General features: G+C 43.6%; 1 protein-coding gene across 1 annotated transcript in view; it reads left to right on the top strand.

The window, feature by feature from the left end:
- The first annotated feature begins 10,377 nt into the window (after positions 1 to 10,377).
- Positions 10,378 to 23,385, top strand: part of LOC122926973 (phospholipase A2 inhibitor gamma subunit B-like) — a 99,855-nt gene continuing 86,847 nt past the window's right edge. The window contains exon 1 of the mRNA XM_044278505.1: positions 10,378 to 10,471. Coding sequence (XP_044134440.1) covers positions 10,420 to 10,471 — 52 coding nt within the window. The 5' untranslated portion in view covers positions 10,378 to 10,419. The remainder of the gene's footprint in view (positions 10,472 to 23,385) is intronic.

Below are 23,385 nucleotides of genomic sequence, written 5' to 3'. Positions count from 1 at the left end.
TTGTTTATTTTTTTAGTTCATTACATTTTCCTCTCTGGTAGCGCCCCCTGCTGTTTATTCTTCTGGTCCACCTTGTCCTGCATTCCGTGGTGGACAGACATGCCCAGTAGCTTCGCTGCCCCCTCCCTTCCCTTCCCTCAGTTCTGGTGTAGTGATCCCATAGTGAAGCGGCCCAGACACCTTTCTTTCATCCATCCCTTCTTCTAAATTCATAGAAGTATATAGCTGTATCTGTCTCTAGACAGTGGAAGGAAGGAAGTTGTGGAGGCATGACATACCATGTGTATCTTTGAGGCTTAATTTGAGGGACTATTTTCTATGCAGGGAAGGAAGGGTTTAACAAGAACTAACCACAATGCATCCTGAGAGATGCAGGTGGTTGATTGCCTCATTTGAGCTGCTGCCCACCCACAGAAAGGAAAGAAAGTCCTTCAGATAAGTGAGTACAATGCCCTTCAATTTTACAAGTTCAGAGAATAGGAAATGAGCAGAAATACAGAGGTGGTGGGCTATATAACTAGCACCAGAGCCTTATCTGCCTGCACCATTTGTGAAGTGATCCTGTGGTTGAACATGCATTTTTATTCCCAGACGGGTGATATGGAGCTGCTAGAATTACCTGGATGTTCCTTGGAGGTCTGTATAAGACATTTAAGTAGATGAGACAGATAAGGACTGGGCATTCTACAATAACTATTATTTAAATAGTCCCTACAGGGAGTGCAGAATTATTAGGCAAGTTGTATTTTTGAGGATTAATTTTATTATTGAACAACAACCATGTTCTCAATGAACCCCAAAAACTCATTAATATCAAAGCTGAATATTTTTGGAAGTAGTTTTTAGTTTGTTTTTAGTTTTAGCTATTTTAGGGGGATATCTGTGTGTGCAGGTGACTATTACTGTGCATAATTATTAGGCAACTTAACAAAAAACAAATATATACCCATTTCAATTATTTATCTTTACCAGTGAAACCAATATAACATCTCAACATTCACAAATATACATTTCTGGCATTCAAAAACAAAACAAAAACAAATCAGTGACCAATATAGCCACCTTTCTTTGCAAGGACACTCAAAAGCCTGCCATCCATGGATTCTGTCAGTGTTTTGATCTGTTCACCATCAACATTGCGTGCAGCAGCAACCACAGCCTCCCAGACACTGTTCAGAGAGGTGTACTGTTTTCCCTCCTTGTAAATCTCACATTTGATGATGGACCACAGGTTCTCAATGGGGTTCAGATCAGGTGAAAAAGGAGGCCATGTCATTAGTTTTTCTTCTTTTATACCCTTTCTTGCCAGGCACGCTGTGGAGTACTTGGACGCGTGTGATGGAGCATTGTCCTGCATGAAAATAATGTTTTTCTTGAAGGATGCAGACTTCTTCCTGTACCACTGCTTGAAGAAGGTGTCTTCCAGAAACTGGCAGTAGGACTGGGAGTTGAGCTTGACTCCATCCTCAACCCGAAAAGGCCCCACAAGCTCATCTTTGATGATACCAGCCCAAACCAGTACTCCACCTCCACCTTGCTGGCGTCTGAGTCGGACTGGAGCTCTCTGCCCTTTACCAATCCAGCCACGGGCCCATCCATCTGGCCCATCAAGACTCACTCTCATTTCATCAGTCCATAAAACCTTTGAAAAATCAGTCTTGAGATATTTCTTGGCCCAGTCTTGACGTTTCAGCTTGTGTGTCTTGTTCAGTGGTGGTCGTCTTTCAGCCTTTCTTACCTTGGCCATGTCTCTGAGTATTGCACACCTTGTGCTTTTGGGCACTCCAGTGATGTTGCAGCTCTGAAATATGGCCAAACTGGTGGCAAGTGGCATCTTGGCAGCTGCACGCTTGACTTTTCTCAGTTCATGGGCATTTTGCACCTTGGTTTTTCCACACGCTTCTTGCGACCCTGTTGACTATTTTGAATGAAACGCTTGATTGTTCGATGATCACACTTCAGAAGCTTTGCAATTTTAAGAGTGCTGCATCCCTCTGCAAGATATCTCACTATTTTTGACTTTTCTGAGCCTGTCAAGTCCTTCTTTTGACCCATTTTGCAAAAGGAAAGGAAGTTGCCTAATAATTATGCACACCTGATATAGGGTGTTGATGTCATTAGACCACACCCCTTCTCATTACAGAGATGCACATCACCTAATATGCTTAATTGGTAGTAGGCTTTCGAGCCTATACAGCTTGGAGTAAGACAACATGCATAAAGAGGATGATGTGGTCAAAATACTCATTTGCCTAATAATTCTGCACTCCCTGTATAAAAGAGACAATAGCTTGTACAGTGTATGAATGCTCTCCACAGGGTTGTCAACTAAAAAGAAAAAGCTCTGCATTTATAAAATCTAATTGCCCCCCCCCCCCCCGATCATCAAAAGAGCTATGCACCTCCCTCTCTCACCATGTGGACTCTTAGCCGACCTATCCCCATTGTCTCTATGTCTTTTATGTCAGTCTCTCACTAATCTCAACTTTGCCAATGAATTTCTGTATTGAAATAAAACATTGAGATCACACGGTTTTACCATGACCATCACAAGAGTGTCAAAACAATTGTATCTCAGTAGAGAGGGAATATTTCTCACTTGTTCCAGTTCCATCACCCTGACTCAGATGGGCAGTAGGTGAGCAGCCATCAGCGCCCACCTCCCCTCCTAGTGGTATTGGAGTGTCTGGGCAACCGGCACCAGAGGTTGACATTTCCAAACAAGCAATCTAAACTGGGCAGCTGCTCCTGAATGCCACCCAGGGATATAGATATTATATAAGCAGGCTTTGTTGTCTAGCATTTGCCACCTTCTATCTTGATTACTGACTTTATGCTTGAGTTTTCCCTTGGATTCTCATTTGATAGTTGTTGTTCTACATGATTTAACCTTGGCTTCATTCTAGACCGTGCTCTCTCATGTACCCTTGACATTTCTGACTTCTTATTGCTGACTCTTGGCTGGTTTTTTACTATGATATTTAATGATCTATACTGATTGAGTTTCATTTTTATTTTGGTAGCGATCCGTGTGGCAGGATCTGATTGATGTGGTTCATAGGTCGGAGGGTCTGATTATTGGTTTATAGCTTTCCTAATATACATGAACTCATCCATAACTACAAAGGCTCCCCCTTATCTGCGGGTGTAAATATCAGATCTTTATGAGCCTGTAACTCAGTAATGGCCCTATGTTCTTCCGGTGTCAAATTCTTCAAATGTTTGAACTCGCCCTTCCTATGTTGTTCCAAAATCTATTGAACAGATTGTTGTGTAAATGAAAAGTAGGTGTCCACAGGGTGGTAAGACTTGGGTGGCATAAAAGGGCTCTTATTCTTCAGGCCTATAGATTGAAATGAAAGAGCATTCTGTGGTGCCAGGTAACCTGAGGGGGTCTGGCTCTTAGGTTGAACAAAGCGAGAATGAAGATTAATTAATAATATCTGGATCACGCTATCTTCTTATGTTTATAATTATGTACATTGATTTATGAATAAAATTGAATTAGCTATAAAACCATTTGCACCTTGAAAATAATATAATAACCTATCATGAGCATTGATTCATCAATCAAGTAACCATTTATTGCGCATAATCATGGACATTGATTGGAAAATGAAACTGAATAATGAAGAATTGACATTATTTACAGTTATTTGCAATTAATGAGCATTGATTTTCTTTAGGATACAAAAAGGAATGTTTTAATCAAATCAGCATGATTATTGGATGATATAGTCACATTAGGATCATTCTGGGCCTGCTTTTCACAATTTAATAGTGTTCTTTTCTTTGGATTCCATTATATTGTGCAGGATGTGTCTCTGTCTTGCTTAGTCACATAGGTGACTGAGTACCAGCCTATATCTCGCACAGTCCTAAGTGCCACTGGCAGACAGTTTGTATCTGACTGAGTAACACAGGAGAACACTCAACTGACAGCTGATATATCAACTTGTGAGGTGTACTTGTTACTTATTCTTAATTTTATGTAAATATCTACCAATTTATTTTTTATATATTTTTATTGTCTGCATTGATTTTATTTATAATAAAATACTAGTTTTCGGTACAGTTCCTGGAGATTGAGTGCCTGTTAACACTTTGAAAGTGAGTCTTTAGTATTACACTCCAGTAGGACCGTTGTAATTCCTGACAGATCCGCTATACTACACCTCACAGGAGAGCTGACAGATCCTCTATACTACACCACAGAGGAGAGCCGACAGATCCTCTATACTACACCACACAGGAGAGCCGACAGATCCTCTATACTACACCACACAGGAGAGCTGACAGATCCTCTATACTACACCACACAGGAGAGCTGACAGATCCTCTATACTACACCACACAGGAGAGCTGACAGATCCGCTATACTACACCTCACAGGAGAGCTGACAGATCCTCTATACTACACCACAGAGGAGAGCCGACAGATCCTCTATACTACACCACACAGGAGAGCTGACAGATCCTCTATACTACACCACACAGGAGAGCTGACAGATCCTCTATACTACACCACACAGGAGAGCTGACAGATCCTCTATACTACACCACACAGTAGAGCCGACAGATCCTCTATACTACACCACACAGGAGAGCTGACAGATCCTCTATACTACACCACACAGGAGAGCCGACAGATCCTCTATACTACACCACACAGGAGAGCTGACAGATCCTCTATACTACACCACACAGGAGAGCTGACAGATCCTCTATACTACACCTCACAGGAGAGCTGACAGATCCTCTATACTACACCACAGAGGAGAGCCGACAGATCCTCTATACTACACCACACAGGAGAAGCTGACAGATCCTCTATACTACACCACACAGGAGAGCTGACAGATCCTCTATACTACACCACACAGGAGAGCTGACAGATCCTCTATACTACACCACACAGGAGAGCTGACAGATCCTCTATACTACACCACACAGGAGAGCTGACAGATCCTCTATACTACACCACACAGGAGAGCTGACAGATCCGCTATACTACACCACACAGGAGAGCTGACAGATCCTCTATACTACACCACACAGGAGAGCTGACAGATCCGCTATACTACACCACACAGGAGAGCTGACAGATCCTCTATACTACACCACACAGGAGAGCTGACAGATCCTCTATACTACACCACACAGGAGAGCTGACAGATCCTCTATACTACACCACACAGGAGAGCTGACAGATCCTCTATACTACACCACACAGGAGAGCTGACAGATCCTCTATACTACACCACACAGGAGAGCTGACAGATCCTCTATACTACACCACACAGGAGAGCTGACAGATCCGCTATACTACACCACACAGGAGAGCTGACAGATCCTCTATACTACACCACACAGGAGAGCTGACAGATCCTCTATACTACACCACACAGGAGAGCTGACAGATCCGCTATACTACACCACACAGGAGAGCTGACAGATCCTCTATACTACACCACACAGGAGAGCTGACAGATCCTCTATACTACACCACACAGGAGAGCTGACAGATCCTCTATACTACACCACACAGGAGAGCTGACAGATCCTCTATACTACACCACACAGGAGAGCTGACAGATCCTCTATACTACACCACACAGGAGAGCTGACAGATCCTCTATACTACACCACACAGGAGAGCTGACAGATCCTCTATACTACACCACACAGGAGAGCTGACAGATCCTCTATACTACACCACACAGGAGAGCTGACAGATCCTCTATACTACACCACACAGGAGAGCTGACAGATCCTCTATACTACACCACACAGGAGAGCTGACAGATCCTCTATACTACACCACACAGCGAGCTGACAGATCCTCTATACTACACCAGCACAGGAGAGCTGACAGATCCTCTATACTACACCACACAGGAGAGCGACAGATCCTCTATACTACACCACACAGGAGATCTGACAGATCCTCTATACTACACCACACAGGAGAGCTGACAGATCCTCTATACTACACCACACAGGAGAGCTGACAGATCCTCTATACTACACCATCACAGGAGAGCTGACAGATCCTCTATACTACACCACCAGGAGAGCTGACAGAATCCTCTATACTACACCACACAGGAGAGCTGACAGATCCTCTATACTACCCACCACACAGGAGAGCTGACAGATCCTCTATACTACACCACACAGGAGAGCTGACAGATCCTCTATACTACACCACACAGGAGAGCTGACAGATCCTCTATACTACACCACACAGGAGAGCTGACAGATCCTCTATACTACACCACACAGGAGAGCTGACAGATCCGCTATACTACACCACACAGGAGAGCTGACAGATCCTCTATACTACACCACACAGGAGAGCTGACAGATCCTCTATACTACACCACACAGGAGAGCTGACAGATCCTCTATACTACACCACACAGGAGAGCTGACAGATCCTCTATAACTACACCACACAGGAGAGCTGACAGATCCTCTATACTACACCACACAGGAGAGCTGACAGATCCTCTATACTACACCACACAGGAGAGCTGACAGATCCTCTATACTACACCCACAGGAGAGCTGACAGAATCCTCTATACTACACCACAGGAGAGCTGACAGATCCTCTATACTACACCACATAGGAGAGCCTGACAGATCCTCTATACTACACCACACAGGAGAGCTGACAGATCCTCTATACTACACCACACAGGAGAGCTGACAGATCCTCTATACTACACCACACAGGAGAGCTGACAGATCCTCTATACTACACCACACAGGAGAGCTGACAGATCCTCTATACTACACCACACAGGAGAGCCTGACAGATCCTCTATACTACACCACACAGGAGAGCTGACAGATCCTCTATACTACACCACACAGGAGAGCTGACAGATCCTCTATACTACACCACACAGGAGAGCTGACAGATCCTCTATACTACACCACACAGGAGAGCTGACAGATCCTCTATACTACACCACACAGGAGAGCTGACAGATCCTCTATACTACACCACACAGGAGAGCTGACAGATCCTCTATACTACACCACACAGGAGAGCTGACAGATCCTCTATACTACACCACACAGGAGAGCTGACAGATCCTCTATACTACACCACACAGGAGAGCTGACAGATCCTCTATACTACACCACACAGGAGAGCTGACAGATCCTCTATACTACACCACACAGGAGAGCTGACAGATCCTCTATACTACACCACACAGGAGAGCTGGCAGAACCTCTATACTACACACACAGCAGAGCCGACAGATCCTCTATACTACACCACACAGGAGAGCTTACAGATCCTCTATACTACACCACACAGGAGAGCTGACAGATCCTCTATACTACACCACACAGGAGAGCTGACAGATCCTCTATACTACACCACAGAGGAGAGCCGACAGATCCTCTATACTACACCGCACAGGAGAGCTGACAGATCCTCTATACTACACCACATAGGAGAGCCGACAGATCCTCTATTACTACACCACATAGGAGAGCTGACAGATCCTCTATACTACACCACACAGCAGAGCAGACAGATCCTCTATACTACACCACACAGGAGAGCTGACAGATCCTCTATACTACACCACAGAGGAGAGCCGACAGATCCTCTATACTATACTACACAGGAGAGCTGACAGATCCTCTATACTACACCACATAGGAGAGCCGACAGATCCTCTATACTACACCACATAGGAGAGCTGACAGATCCTCTATACTACACCACACAGCAGAGCTGACAGATCCTCTATACTACACCACACAGGAGAGCTGACAGATCCTCTATACTACACCACAGAGGAGAGCCGACAGATCCTCATATACTACACCGCACAGGAGAGCTGACAGATCCTCTATACTACACCACATAGGAGAGCCGACAGATCCTCTATACTACACCACATAGGAGAGCTGACAGATCCTCTATACTACACCACACAGGCAGAGCTGACAGATCCTCTATACTACACCACACAGGAGAGCTGACAGATCCTCTATCTACACCACAGCAGGAGAGCCGACAGATCCTCTATACTATACCTACACAGGAGAGCTGACAGATCCTCTATACTACACCACACTAGGAGAGCCTGACAGATCCTCTATACTACACCACACAGGAGAGCTGACAGATCCTCTATACTACAACCACATAGGAGAGCTGACAGATCCTCTATACTACACCACACAGGAGAGCCGGACAGATCCTCTATAGTACCACCCACAGGAGAGCTGACAGATCCTCTATACTACACCACACAGGAGAGCTGACAGATCCTCTATACTACACCACACAGGAGAGCCGACAGATCCTCTATACTACACCGCACAGGAGAGCTGACAGATCCCTCTATACTACACCACACAGGAGAGCTGACAGATCCTCTATACTACACCACACAGGAGAGCTGACAGATCCTCTATACTACACCACACAGGAGAGCTGACAGATCCTCTATACTACAACCACACAGGAGAGCTGACAGATCCTCTATACTACACCACACAGGAGAGCTGACAGATCCTCTATACTACACCACACAGGAGAGCTGACAGATCCTCTATACTACACCACACAGCAGAGCTGACAGATCCTCTATACTACACCACACAGGAGAGCTGACAGATCCTCTATACTACACCACTCAGGAGAGCCGACAGATCCTCTATACTACACCACTCAGGAGAGCCGACAGATCCTCTATACTACACCACACAGGAGAGCTGACAGATCCTCTATACTACACCACACAGGAGAGCTGACAGATCCTCTATACTACACCACACAGGAGAGCTGACAGATCCTCTATACTACACCACACAGGAGAGCTGACAGATCCTCTAATACTACACCTCACAGGAGAGCTGACAGATCCTCTATACTACACCACACAGGAGAGCTGACAGATCCTCTATACTACACCACACAGGGGAGCCGACAGATCCTCTATACTACACCACACAGGAGAGCTGACAGATCCTCTTTCAATAATCAGGACAAAATAAACAAACTAAAAGATATATATATATATATATATATATATATATATATATATTGCATCTTTTAACCCCTTAAGGACCTCCGCCATATATGTACGGCGGAAGTCCGGTCCCCAAACATGGCGCCGCTAATAGCAGAGACATTTTTGCAGTCCAGAATTGGAAGTCGCGCACTTCCGCTCCGGTAACAGAGTTCCTCGACTAAGATCGGGGCACCTGTTATATCTACAGATGTAGCAGTGTTAATACACAAATTCCTAACTCAATTTTTTTAACTCATTGCGTCATCTTGAAACAAAAGCCATTGAAAAGCAATTGAAGTAGTTTGCTTAACGCATTTAGTTTAGATAACATGTCTCATAAAGCATTTGTGTTAACTCTACTACATCTGTATGAAATAGCCTGAAGCCTCAAGCAGGTTTCGAAGCTAATTTCAGGAATATACTAATACAGGCTACTAGGTGGCAGCATTGTATTGGTATAGTGCAAATTAAGTTTTCATTGATGGCTAAAAGTTTAAATCACCACCCTTTCCTTAAGATAAAAATACTTAACCAATAAAAAAATAAACATCATTTGTATTGCCGCGTAATGGGAAAAAAAAAATAATGACAGCCAATTTGCCATGTTTTGTCACTTCAACTACCCAATTATTTTTTTTATAAAAAGTGATCAAAAAGTCGCACACACTTCAAATTGTTATCACTAAAAAGAACAGATCATCCCACAAAAAAATAAGCCCTCACAAAGCCCCATGTACATAACTACAAAAAAGTCATAGGGGTCAGAATATGGTTATTAAATAATTATTTTTTTCTTTCCTCAAAGGTTTAAAAAAAAAAATCTGTTTTAAAAAGCAAGAAAAATTATACAACTATGGTATCGTTGTAACCGTACTGACCTGGAGAATGAAGATAACAGGTCAATTTTACCGCATAGTGTACAGGGTAAAAAAATAAAAATCAGAATTGCGTTTTTTCCAATTCTACCCCTTTTGGATTTTCTTTCCGCTTCCTACTACATGGTATGCAACCATTAGAAAGTACAACTTGTCCCGCAAAAAATAAGCCCTGATAAGGCTATGTGAATGGAAAAATAAAAAAGGACTATGTGAAGGCAGGGAGTGAAAAACGAAAAGCAAAAATGGAAAATCTCAGGGACCTTAAGGGGTTAAAATTTCACTGTATTAATAAACAGTTTACCAGAATTTACATGAAATCTCTGTAGCATATTTCGTCTCGTCAATCGATATTTTGACAGACCCACTGATAGTTTGTACTTTAGATTTATTAAACATCTGGTGCTCACATTCTGTGTATTAAACAAGTGCCTCCCACATCGCTGTTCTTCTCTGGGCTTCATCTAGGAGTTGCATCGTCTCGTTGCAGTCATCATGTTCTTCTGCCTTCTCTTCCTAAATGTTATTTCAACCCTACCGACCACCAGTAAGTGACCCCCATCATCAATGTTGCTCTTTGTGGTAGGGATTTGTCAGACATGGTTCTTGTTTCATCCTTGCCTTTTGTGTTTTTATTACCTGCTGAAAAACAATGGGATATTGGGTGTATTGTACTGTTGTTTGACTTTATGTATTCCAGAAACAAGAACTGAACCATGGTTCTAGTGAACTGGACTTAGGTCTCTATAGGGGTCCAAATGTTACTTTCTCATGAATATTATATGCTAATGTTAAGAGGTTCTCCTTTAAGGATTTCTGTATTTTTTTTACTTCTGTGTTCAGAGGGAAGTAAACATGAAAACTAATACATTTTCATATAAAAAAGTAGCAGCAATCTTTTTACATTTTTTATTTTAAAAAATGGGTTTGGCTGTGTAGTCTCTCCATTATACCATATGTATCATCCGATTATTTGAGCCGCTCTATGACTTGTCTACACTGTAACATCTATCACTTGGTTATATGAGCCACTCCCTGAGATGTCTACATTATAACACACAATATGTACCACACTATGACCATGTCTACATTGTAACATATGTAGCACCCAACTATTTGAGGCCACTATGACTTGTCTGTAACATATGTATCACTTGGTTATTTGAGCCACACCCTGATACAGTATATCTACATTGTAACATAGTACAGTACCACCCGATTATTTGATGCACTCTGTGACTTGTCTACATTGTATCATACATATGTATCACCCGATATCTGAGCCATACTGTCTACATTGTAATGGAACAACCACACAGAGCAGTCATGTCGCAGTTGCAGTGAACTCTAATTAAACTAATGAGACTGCACTGTTTAGTGGGTCTGTATTGTCAATGGCCGCGTGGTATTAAAGATGCTTCAGGGCCATTAACAACACAGACCCACTGAACAGCGAACGCAACGTGAGCGCCATGTGGTTTTACCCTTACATACAGGGAGTGCAGAATTATTAGGCAAGTTGTATTTTTGAGGATTAATTTTATTATTGAACAACAACCATGTTCTCAATGAACCCAAAAAACTCATTAATATCAAAGCTGAATATTTTTGGAAGTAGTTTTTAGTTTGTTTTTAGTTTTAGCTATTTTAGGGGGATATCTGTGTGTGCAGGTGACTATTACTGTGCATAATTATTAGGCAACTTAACAAAAAACAAATATATACCCATTTCAATTATTTATTTTTACCAGTGAAACCAATATAACATCTCAACATTCACAAATATACATTTCTGACATTCAAAAACAAAACAAAAACAAATCAGTGACCAATATAGCCACCTTTCTTTGCAAGGACACTCAAAAGCCTGCCATCCATGGATTCTGTCAGTGTTTTGATCTGTTCACCATCAACATTGCGTGCAGCAGCAACCACAGCCTCCCAGACACTGTTCAGAGAGGTGGACTGTTTTCCCTCCTTGTAAATCTCACATTTGATGATGGACCACAGGTTCTCAATCGGGTTCAGATCAGGTGAACAAGGAGGCCATGTCATTAGATTTTCTTCTTTTATACCCTTTCTTGCCAGCCACGTTGTGGAGTACTTGGACGCGTGTGATGGAGCATTGTCCTGCATGAAAATCATGTTTTTCTTGAAGGATGCAGACTTCTTCCTGTACCACTGCTTGAAGAAGGTGTCTTCCAGAAACTGGCAGTAGGACTGGGAGTTGAGCTTGACTCCATCCTCAACCCAAAAAGGCCCCACAAGCTCATCTTTGATGATACCAGCCCAAACCAGTACTCCACCTCCACCTTGCTGGCGTCTGAGTCGGACTGGAGCTCTCTGCCCTTTACCAATCCAGCCACGGGCCCATCCATCTGGCCCATCAAGACTCACTCTCATTTCATCAGTCCATAAAACCTTAGAAAAATCAGTCTTGAGATATTTCTTGGCCCAGTATTGACTTTTTAGCTTGTGTGTCTTGTTCAGTGGTGGTCGTCTTTCAGCCTTTCTTACCTTGGCCATGTCTCTGAGTATTGCTCACCTTGTGCTTTTGGGCACTCCAGTGATGTTGCAGCTCTGAAATTTGGCCAAACTGGTGGCAAGTGGCATCTTGGCAGCTGCACGCTTGACTTTTCTCAGTTCATGGGCAGTTATTTTGCGCCTTGGTTTTTCCACACGCTTCTTGCGACGCTGTTGACTATTTTGAATGAAACGCTTGATTGTTCGATGATCACGCTTCAGAAGCTTTGCAATTTTAAGAGTGCTGCATCCCTCTGCAAGATATCTCACTATTTTTGACTTTTCTGAGCCTGTCAAGTCCTTCTTTTGACCCATTTTGCCAAAGGAAAGGAAGTTGCCTAATAATTATGCACACCTGATATAGGGTGTTGATGTCATTAGACCACACCCCTTCTCATTACAGAGATGCACATCACCTAATATGCTTAATTGGTAGTAGGCTTTCGAGCCTATACAGCTTGGAGTAAGACAACATGCATAAAGAGGATGATGTGGTCAAAATACTCATTTGCCTAATAATTCTGCACGTAGTGTATGTATCACCTGGTCATTTCAGTCACATTATGACATGTATGTTTGTCAGACCAGTAGTTAAGGACGAACAACGGTCGGGACATTTCACGGCAGGCCCCATTCACTTTAATGGCAGGCAAACCTGAAAAACCTTCAGGTCATATTTGCAGCCACCAAATACTTACTAGAAGTGCACAAATAGTCCCACAACATGGACATTGATATACCAGAGGGAGATCAATAGCATAAATTCCCACAAAAAATATGTATTTTAATCAGGGGCCATTTTTATGCGTCTTAAAGGGAAACTCTAAAAAATGTGCCCTGCTGGGGCATAGAACATTTTTATTTCAGGCCACAGGAGTACAGGCCCCAAAAATTAGGCATTCACCTGACAGAAAAGAACAAATGATTATGTGGCTGAGATTAGCTGCGCCACATCTCCAGTGTAAAGTGTGCGCATCCCAAAAATATCTGCGACATCCAGTGTACATTGTCAATAGATGGTGTTCGCTGCGGACAGTGACATTACAAGTGCCACATCTCCAGTGTACCGTGTGCGCCAATTTTTTTTTATCTGTGACATACAGTGTACTTTTTATGTAGACGCTTTGGACAGTGACATTACCGGTGGTATCTTTCCTCATCCCAAATACCTGTGATATTCCATGTATTTTTTTATTAGCCGCTGGTGACAGCATTGACATTATCTGCGGGATATCTCCTGTCTAACGTTTCCACATCACAAATACCTTTTTAATATTTTTTTGCGCAGGCATATCACACCCCTCAATCTGTTTTTTGTGGAAGCAGGAATATCGCACCCATCAATCAGTATTTTGTGGAAGCAGGTATATAGAACCCCTTAATCAGTATTTTGTAGAAGCAGGTATATCGCACCCATCAATCAGTATTTTGTGGAAGCAGGTATATAGAACCCCTTAATCAGTATTTTGTAGAAGCAGGTATATCGCACCCATCAATCAGTATTTTGTGGAAGCAGGTATATAGAACCCCTTAATCAGTATTTTGTAGAAGCAGGTATATCGCACCCCTCAATTAGTATTTTGTGAAAACAGGTATATAGAACAGATGAATCATTATTTTGCAGAAACAGGTATATCGCACCCCTCAATCAGTATTTTGTGGAAACAGGTATATAAAAAACTTGAATCTATATTTGGTGGAAGCAGGTATATCGCACCACTCAATCTATATTTTGTGGAAGCAGGTATATCAAACCCCTTAATCAGTATTTTGTGGAAGCAGGTATATCGCACCCCTCAATTTTTATTTTGTGGAAGCAGGTATATCAATCCCCTCAATCAGTATTTTGTGGAAGCAGGTATATAGAACCCCTGAATCAATATTTGGTGGAAGCAGGTATATCGCACCCCTCAATCAGTATTTTGTGGAAGTAGGTGTATCGCAGGCCTCTTCCCCGACAAGATGGAGGCTGTTGTGAAAGCCCTCATGGAGGCTAGCCTACAGCAGCGGGAGGCGAACAAACAGCAGCAAGAAACTAACCAGCTGCTGTTACAACATATAATGGCGTTGCAAGCAGCAGGAGCAACCCAGAGCACTTTTGATGCCAGGAAAGCTGTTCGGGCCGCCATTCCAAAGATAGGTTCCTCTGATGATGTCAAGACCTACCTGGCAGTGTTTGAGAAAGTCGCCATCCGGGAGAAGTTGCCCAAGACTAATGGGCTGTGATTCTCACTCCATTCCTGTCGTCTGGACCCCAGCAGGTTTTCTTAGATCTGCCCGAGGACCAATTGGCTGATTACCAGGTCATCAAGGGTAAGATATTGGCCAGACTGGGGATGAACGTTTTGGTACGGGCTCAGCGGGTGCATCAGTGGGAGTTTAACCCAGCTGAACCTGCCAGACCCCACTACTATGACTTGTTGCATCATTTACAAAAATGGCTGGAGCCAGAGACACTGAGCCCCGCTGCTATGCTGGACCGGTTGTTGGCTTACATCTTCTGGAGGGCTTTGCCATACACTCTCCAACACTGGGTAGGCCAGGTATCGCCGGGTCGACCTGGTGGAGAGTTTTGAGACCACAAAAAATATATACAGGGGGTTCTTTTGGGAGGGAGCCGGTTAAAGCCAGGAAAGCCCCGCCTTCGACCTGACGGCCAGTTCCAGCAAAGCCTGCTCGGGACGGGCCCCCCGCAGACCAAACTCCAATTATCTGTTGGCTGTGCCAGGAACCGGGTCACATAAGACCTGACTGTCCCTGTCAAGACGAACCCATGGCACTGGCCGCCGGATCCGCCGATCTGCTGCTGCCTGAAAGCATTTGTGAGACGGATCCGGATGCGACATTCCGGTATTCTGAATGCCGGATCCGGCGCTAATACATTCCTATGGGAAAAAATGCCGGATCCGGCGTTCAGGCATGTCTTCAGTTTTTTTCGCCGGAGATAATGCATGCTACGGTTTTCTCTTTTGCCTGATCAGTCAAAACGACTGAACTGAAGACATCCTGATGCAAACTGAACGGATTACTCTCCATTCAGAATGCATGGGGGTAAAACTGATCAGTTATTTTCCGGTATAGAGCCCCCGTGACGGAACTCTATGCCGGAAAAGAAAAGCGCTAGTATGAAAGTACCCTAAGAAATTCACTGATAATCCCGGCACAGCTCAGCTGAATGTAATGATACCTTCCCCTTAGCGATCCATTGCTTCATTCTGAAGAAAAAGTACCTGAAATCCATATGCAAATGAACAGTTCAGTGCACCGAGGGCGGCCCAAGTCACTGTGCACCTTTGCTCCCCCTGCTTCCTCTTTCAGCCCCTCTCTTTCTTAATTGAGAGGGCCAGGCGAGATGACTATGCTGGAACCTGGCCCTGTCAATCAGGAAAGAGAGTGAGGAGCTAACAGAGGAAGCAAGGGTGCACAGAGTGGCTTGGGTCCGCCCTTGGTGCACCTAGTGGCTAATTTGAATACGGATTAAAAGTACTTTTTCTCCAGAATGAAGCAACAGATCGTTAAGTGAAAGGTATTATTAGCAAGATTCTTTTCTGAGACCTTTCTGACCGGTGGGGGTCCGACACCCGGGGTCCCTGCTGATCAGCTGTTTGGGAAGGCAGTGGCACTTGCAGTAATGCCGCGGCCTTCTCTCAGCTTAGTTTAGGCCATGTTACTTCACGTTAATTGGTCACATGGCTTAGGCGCAGCTCATGGGGCTGAGCTGTGATACCAAGCATAGCCACTACACAATGTACGGCGCTGTGCCCGGTGAGCATCTGCTAACATATAGACTGTTGAGGAAGGGTTGAGACGTATGCATATATATCCATGCATGACCGCAAACACGTGCGGGCATGTATGGTATATATGTGCATACATTAACCACAGCATCATGGGACGATGTGCGTAGATGTGCCCAGCGTCTGCGCACGTCTGCCCATGGTGATCCCCAGGGGCTCATGGTGGCCCCTGTGGGAAATATGTGCCTCCTTTAGACCGTGCCCCTTATAATATATATATATATATATCTATAACATTATGCCCCTTATATATGTGTATATATATTATCAGGAGGACATATATATGTATCTGCCCCTTCTTTGATCCAGTGGGGACATATGTATGTCCCCTGTATGTGATGCCCCAGGTATATGAAAGTGTGTGTGTATACACTACGTGCAGAATTATTAGGCAAATGAGTATTTTGACCACATCATCCTCTTTATGCATGTTGTCTTACTCCAAGCTGTATAGGCTCGAAAGCCTACTACCAATTAAGCATATTAGGTGATGTGCATCTCTGTAATGAGAAGGGGTGTGGTCTAATGACGTCAACACCCTATATCAGGTGTGCATAATTATTAGGCAACTTCCTTTCCTTTGGCAAAATGGGTCAAAAGAAGGACTTGACAGGCTCAGAAAAGTCAAAAATAGTGAGATATCTTGCAGAGGGATGCAGCACTCTTAAAATTGCAAAGCTTCTGAAGCGTGATCATCGAACAATCAAGCGTTTCATTCAAAAAAGTCAACAGGGTCGCAAGAAGCGTGTGGAAAAACCAAGGCGCAAAATAACTGCCCATGAACTGAGAAAAGTCAAGCGTGCAGCTGCCAAGATGCCACTTGCCACCAGTTTGGCCATATTTCAGAGCTGCAACATCACTGGAGTGCCCAAAAGCACAAGGTGTGCAATACTCAGAGACATGGCCAAGGTAAGAAAGGCTGAAAGACGACCACCACTGAACAAGACACACAAGCTGAAACGTCAAGACTGGGCCAAGAAATATCTCAAGACTGATTTTTCTAAGGTTTTATGGACTGATGAAATGAGAGTGAGTCTTGATGGGCCAGATGGATGGGCCCGTGGCTGGATTGGTAAAGGGCAGAGAGCTCCAGTCCGACTCAGACGCCAGCAAGGTGGAGGTGGAGTACTGGTTTGGGCTGGTATCATCAAAGATGAGCTTGTGGGGCCTTTTTGGGTTGAGGATGGAGTCAAGCTCAACTCCCAGTCCTACTGCCAGTTTCTGGAAGACACCTTCTTCAAGCAGTGGTACAGGAAGAAGTCTGCAAGGTAAGAAAAACATGATTTTCATGCAGGACAATGCTCCATCACATGCGTCCAAGTACTCCACAGCGTGGCTGGCAAGAAAGGGTATAAAAGAAGAAAATCTAATGACATGGCCTCCTTGTTCACCTGATCTGAACCCCATTGAGAACCTGTGGTCCATCATCAAATGTGAGATTTACAAGGAGGGAAAACAGTCCACCTCTCTGAACAGTGTCTGGGAGGCTGTGGTTGCTGCTGCACGCAATGTTGATGGTGAACAGATCAAAACACTGACAGAATCCATGGATGGCAGGCTTTTGAGTGTCCTTGCAAAGAAAGGTGGCTATATTGGTCACTGATTTGTTTTTGTTTTGTTTTTGAATGTCAGAAATGTATATTTGTGAATGTTGAGATGTTATATTGGTTTCACTGGTAAAAATAAATAATTGAAATGGGTATATATTTGTTTTTTGTTAAGTTGCCTAATAATTATGCACAGTAATAGTCACCTGCACACACAGATATCCCCCTAAAATAGCTAAAACTAAAAACAAACTAAAAACTACTTCCAAAAATATTCAGCTTTGATATTAATGAGTTTTTGGGGTTCATTGAGAACATGGTTGTTGTTCAATAATAAAATTAATCCTCAAAAATACAACTTGCCTAATAATTCTGCACTCCCTGTATATAGATATGTGTGTATGTATTTGCACACATGTCTTTATGTATATACACTTGTGCCTGCATGACAGTATGTATGTGGGCTTATTGCTGCCCATTCATACCCCTGGTTTTGTATGTGTATGTGTTTATAGATGTGCCCCAAGAATCTGTGGATATATATATGTACTATGTATATGTGTATAATTGTGCATATGTGTGTGTGTATATATATATATATATATATATATATATATATTGGCCCTGTATGGCCAGAGGGGGGAAGGTCATAGTGTTATGTCTGTATATGTGGATATGTCTGTATGCCCCTGTATCTGCACACATGTCCATTTATACTTACATTAGAGTTGGGTATATATAGATATGCCCCAATTGTCTTATATGCATGTGGCCAGTTATGTCCCCCAGCCATGGAGCCCCCCCGCCTACCTGCGGGTGATGGCACCAGATGGCTAGATTGTCCAGTTTCTGGTCACTTCAGAAGATCAATAGAGCTCTTTAAAACATGCCCAGCAGGGCTCCCCACCTTCTGTCTAGGGACTGTTTATGACATGGGTGTGTGTGTGTGTGTGGTGCCATGATGTCTTTGGCTGTACAGATTGTGAGCCTCAGGGGGCCAGTTGTCTGCTTCAGTCTGAGTGCATGCATTCCGTCACACGCACACGATGATGTCATTTCCCTACACCTTGGATGGGGGAGGGGGGGTGAGAGTGACTTATATATCAGTCCAAGACAAAGGAAGGGGGTCTCTTGCAACCAGACTAGAACCAGAGACACATGGGGACTGCTGCCTGAAGGAAGAGAGGCCCATTTGCCCCTGGAGATGGCTGAGTATACGCTGGCATGGCATTGTACCTCTGCCCTTGCAGTGCCAACCATATTCACCCCTTCCCTGCCTCCCTTCACTGCTGCCTGCTTACTCCAGTAGCAGCTGAGTGTGTGTTGTGGGGTGGGCTGCTAAGGGATGTATGTACAGCTAGAGTGTGGGGTGGAATTGGGAATTGTATTGTGGTGTCTACGTCTATATGTATATATATATTTATAACCATTGATCTATAAATAGATATAGATATAGCGTATAATTAGATTACGATTATCCCCCCCCCCCCCCCCCCCCCCCCGGTTTACCCTTTCCCTACCCTGATTAACCCCTGCATTGCTGTACAGTTCTGATATTATCCCCATTGTTAATCCTTTGTGTTTGTGGTCGGCTTACACCCCTGTAAGACCACCGTTAACCCTCGGTGTACCCCATAGGGATAGTATAGAACTAGATGGGTGGGTTGTTAATATTACTTGTATGTGTGAACTGTATAGTTAGTTTATGGGTGGAATTGGGAACGTGTAGTGTAGTTTAGGATTGTATATTTAGTGCTGTATTGTTAGGGTATTGCGTGCGTAGTGTATTGTAAGTAATAAATACTGTGTACAACTATCCGTGTAATGTGTTGTTATTAACGATAGTTAGTTTAGTTAGGCGCATGCAGCTAGCGTAGCGATTAGTTTAAAGCATAGCGAAGGTATTGTTGTGGTTATATAAAGCTATAAATAGGCGGAGTCATCAATAGACGGCTCCTCCTAATTAGGAATATTAACTATCGATATTCGCATAATATTGGTGATTAATATTCCCCCCTTTACATAGATAGAGGAAAAATTAAAAGGAAACTCCAGGAAAATCTGGTCCACTGCTTATCTCTCAGAAAACAGAAATCCCATGATGACCGTAAAGGCTATGCTATCCATACAGTTATCATTAAAGAGCATCTGTCAGCAGTTTTGTACCTGTGAACCTGGCTGACCTGTTGCATGTGTGCTTGGCAGCTGAAGACATCTGTGTTGGCCTCATTGCTGAGAAAAATGATGTTTTAATATATGCAAATGAGCTTGTAGGAGCAACGGGGGCGTTGCCGTTACACCTAGAGGCTCAACTCTCTCTACAACTGCCGCGCCCCCTGCACTGTGATTGACACGGCCAGGCAGTGAAAATGTATGAACATGCCAAGCGCACATGCAACAGGTCAGCCAGTTTCATAGGTAGAAACCTGCTGACAGATGCCCTTTAACTGAGTGACAGATATGTGCCCCCTCACAGTATTATGCCCAGGATTGTGCCCCAACAAAGTAATATGGCCAGGATTGTGCCCCCTCACAGAAATATGCCCAGCTGTGCCCCCATTACAGAAATATGGCCAGGGCTGTGCCCCCTCACAGGAATATGCCCAGATGTGCCTCCTCACAGAAATATGCCCAGCTGTGCCCCCATTACAGAAATATGCCCAGGATTGTGCGCCCTCACAGGAATATGCCCAGCTGTTCCCCCTCACAGAAATATGCCCATCTGTGCCCCCTCATGGAAATATGCCCTCTGTTGGAAATCATGTGCCCACCTGTGCTCCCCATGCCCGCTGTGGCCCCTCACAGAAATATGCCCAGCTGTGGCCCCTAACAGAAATATGCCCAGCTGTGGCCCCTCACAGAAATATGCCCAGCTGTGGCCCCTAACAGAAATATGCCCAGGGACACTGTATTGCTTGAGGATGTGGATTGGTTGCCACAAAAAAGGCCCGGAGAAGGAGGACAGACTGATTGGGACTGCTGGCCACAAAATCTGGTGATGCCATGTCATGTGCACGATTACTTTAATTGCATATTATTTGCGATAAATGAAATAATTACGAATATTCGATTTCGACGAATATAATACGAATATTCAATCGAATATTCACGAAATATCGCAAAATCGAATATGGCACCTCCCGCTCATCACTATTAGTGGCATCACCAGTTCCTGAGCTGGCCACAATATAAGAAAATCTGTCCCTTGCAGGTTTTTCAGAGGTTTTAGCCATACGTTGGCTCTGCTCTTTATTGCTTCCAGGGCCACCACCCTTCTCCTCTGATGTCTCCTCCTCCTCAGCACCCCTATCTGGCTTCGAGGTCCTGCCCAACATACAATCAACATTATAATCCTCATCATCGGCTCCAGTTTTATCACACTGTGTCATGGTGGCTTCCTTGAACCCCCTCCAAATTCCCTCCTCTGTATTTTCGCTGACTGCCAATGCCGCTAATACTACCTTCATCTCCACCACCTTGGCTATAAGTGCCACTACTACTACTACTACAACCAGTATGCGTTTCTGCAGGACCGTGCAAATTCCTAATGGTTAATGAGGTCACCTCTTTAAGTCGAACCATCCAACTTTATGTATACAGGCAAAACACCGGATTCACCAGATATCCTTCTCCCACAACAGCTCCTGTGAGACACCAAAACCGCACCAATAGTAATGTACTGGAAATAACTGCTCACGCGCACTCTTTACTGATATACTCACAAGCGCAGGTGGAATGCAGGCACATCCAAACCAATATAAACATCTTGTATTCCTCCTTCTCACGCAATTCCTATAGGAAGTTAAAAGTTGTTCCAATAGTGAAGAACCGCCGTTCACTTTGACATAATGTTTTTTTATTATACTCACATGCGCAAATAGAAATACATACAAAATAAAACAAGTCAACGGCTAGTGCTCCTGCCCGACCAGGGTTTCGCTCCAAGCTTCATCAGGAGCGTAACCTCAAACTCTCACATAGGTCTTTAAATATCCTCATATTACCTCTCCCCTTCCTTCCCCTCATCTTGGTATTCTTTCATTAAAACCTCCTATTTAAAATCAACACCTATTCGCTCCTAATTCACCTGCAAAATGTGTATCAAATGGATGTTCCGCCCCCCTCTTTTATTTTTCACATTTACCGCCTAAAGTTTTATCAGTTTTTGTACATCACAGGGTCCATTCATAAATCCTATACTGCACCGTCCAGCCGAGGGAACATCACGTGGTTTTCCCCAACCAATCCTGTATGAGCAGGCAGACCCAGGTTCGCAACTCACTCCAATTATAGAGTATTGAGTAGCGCAGAGTGAATCTACCTATTCCGTCAGGCATGGTTTTAGATTGAATTCCCGGTTCAGACCCTGCGGCTGGATTGTGTCCAGCTCATACATCTACCTCACTTCGCAACGGTCTATCTTCGCTACGGGATCTCCTCCCCGCCAGTTCCCCTTCACCAATTCTATTCCCATAAAGGTAAGTCCTCTTGGATTTTTTTGGTGAGCAATTTTAAAGTGTAAAGAAACTCCATGTGTTTCAAGACCTTTCTTAATATTTCTTATATGTTCCTGCACACGGGTTTTGAGCTTCTTCATTGTGCGACCTACATACTGGAGGCCAAAAGGGCACTCCAAGCATGTGGACCATCCCCGAACTCTCACATGTCATTTCGCCGACAATTTTAAAATCCTTATCTCATTTATTTGAATGTAGTATAGACTCCTGTCTCTTTTTTATCATTCATCCTATCCTTACAGGGGAGGCAGAACCCACACCACGAGAATTTATTCTGCCCTTTCTTTCAACTCTGTGTGTGAATTATTCCCCTATCTTGCCCCGCGTTCTTCAGTACCGATATCTGTTTACTAGTAAATTACTTAGCCAAATTATGTTTTCTTATGTACTTATGGACATCTAAAAATGCCTCAAATTTGTTCAATCCCTTAGTCGGTGTAAATTTCAGGCCCCTCCCTGAACACACTCTTTTCTTGCTCTGAGAGAACATAACTACTCAAGTTGAAGATTCCTGCTACTGAAGAACGCGGGGCAAGATAGTGGAATAATTCAAACACAGCTACATGAAAGATCAAAGTTTTTTGCAAAAAATAATGAATGCCTGCAGGCATTTAAGAGAGGTGTGCTGAAAGAAATAGAGAAGATCGAATGTGAAACCTAGGGCATATAACCTAACAAAGGATGAAAAAGCGGCATCGAAAATCTGAAAAAAAAAATGCAATATAGTTATAAAGCTGGCGGATAAAGGAGGAGGGTTGGTGATAATGGACACCCAGAAATATGAGGCGGAGTTACAGAGGCAGTTAGCAGATAAGGAAACCTAGCTCCTTTTGAAGAAAACCCCACTACCAGAGTATAAATTAGAGTTAGATAAATTGCTACAAAGAGGTTATAAGGAAGGAGTTATTAATAAAAAAGAATATGAGTCTTTAACCATAAAAACCCCAGTAACACCCGTTATATATACCACCTGCCGAAAGCCTAAGTTGACCTATTGTCGGAAACAATTCTCTAACCAGCAGATTAACAGCGTACATCGATTATTTTCTTCACAGTTATGTTATTAAATCACCATCT

The sequence above is a fragment of the Bufo gargarizans genome, chromosome 2, assembly GCF_014858855.1.
Source record: "Bufo gargarizans isolate SCDJY-AF-19 chromosome 2, ASM1485885v1, whole genome shotgun sequence".
Classification (NCBI taxonomy): domain Eukaryota; kingdom Metazoa; phylum Chordata; class Amphibia; order Anura; family Bufonidae; genus Bufo; species Bufo gargarizans.
Note: the sequence above shows the minus strand (reverse complement) of the source record. Positions and strands in the feature narration are given on the sequence as shown.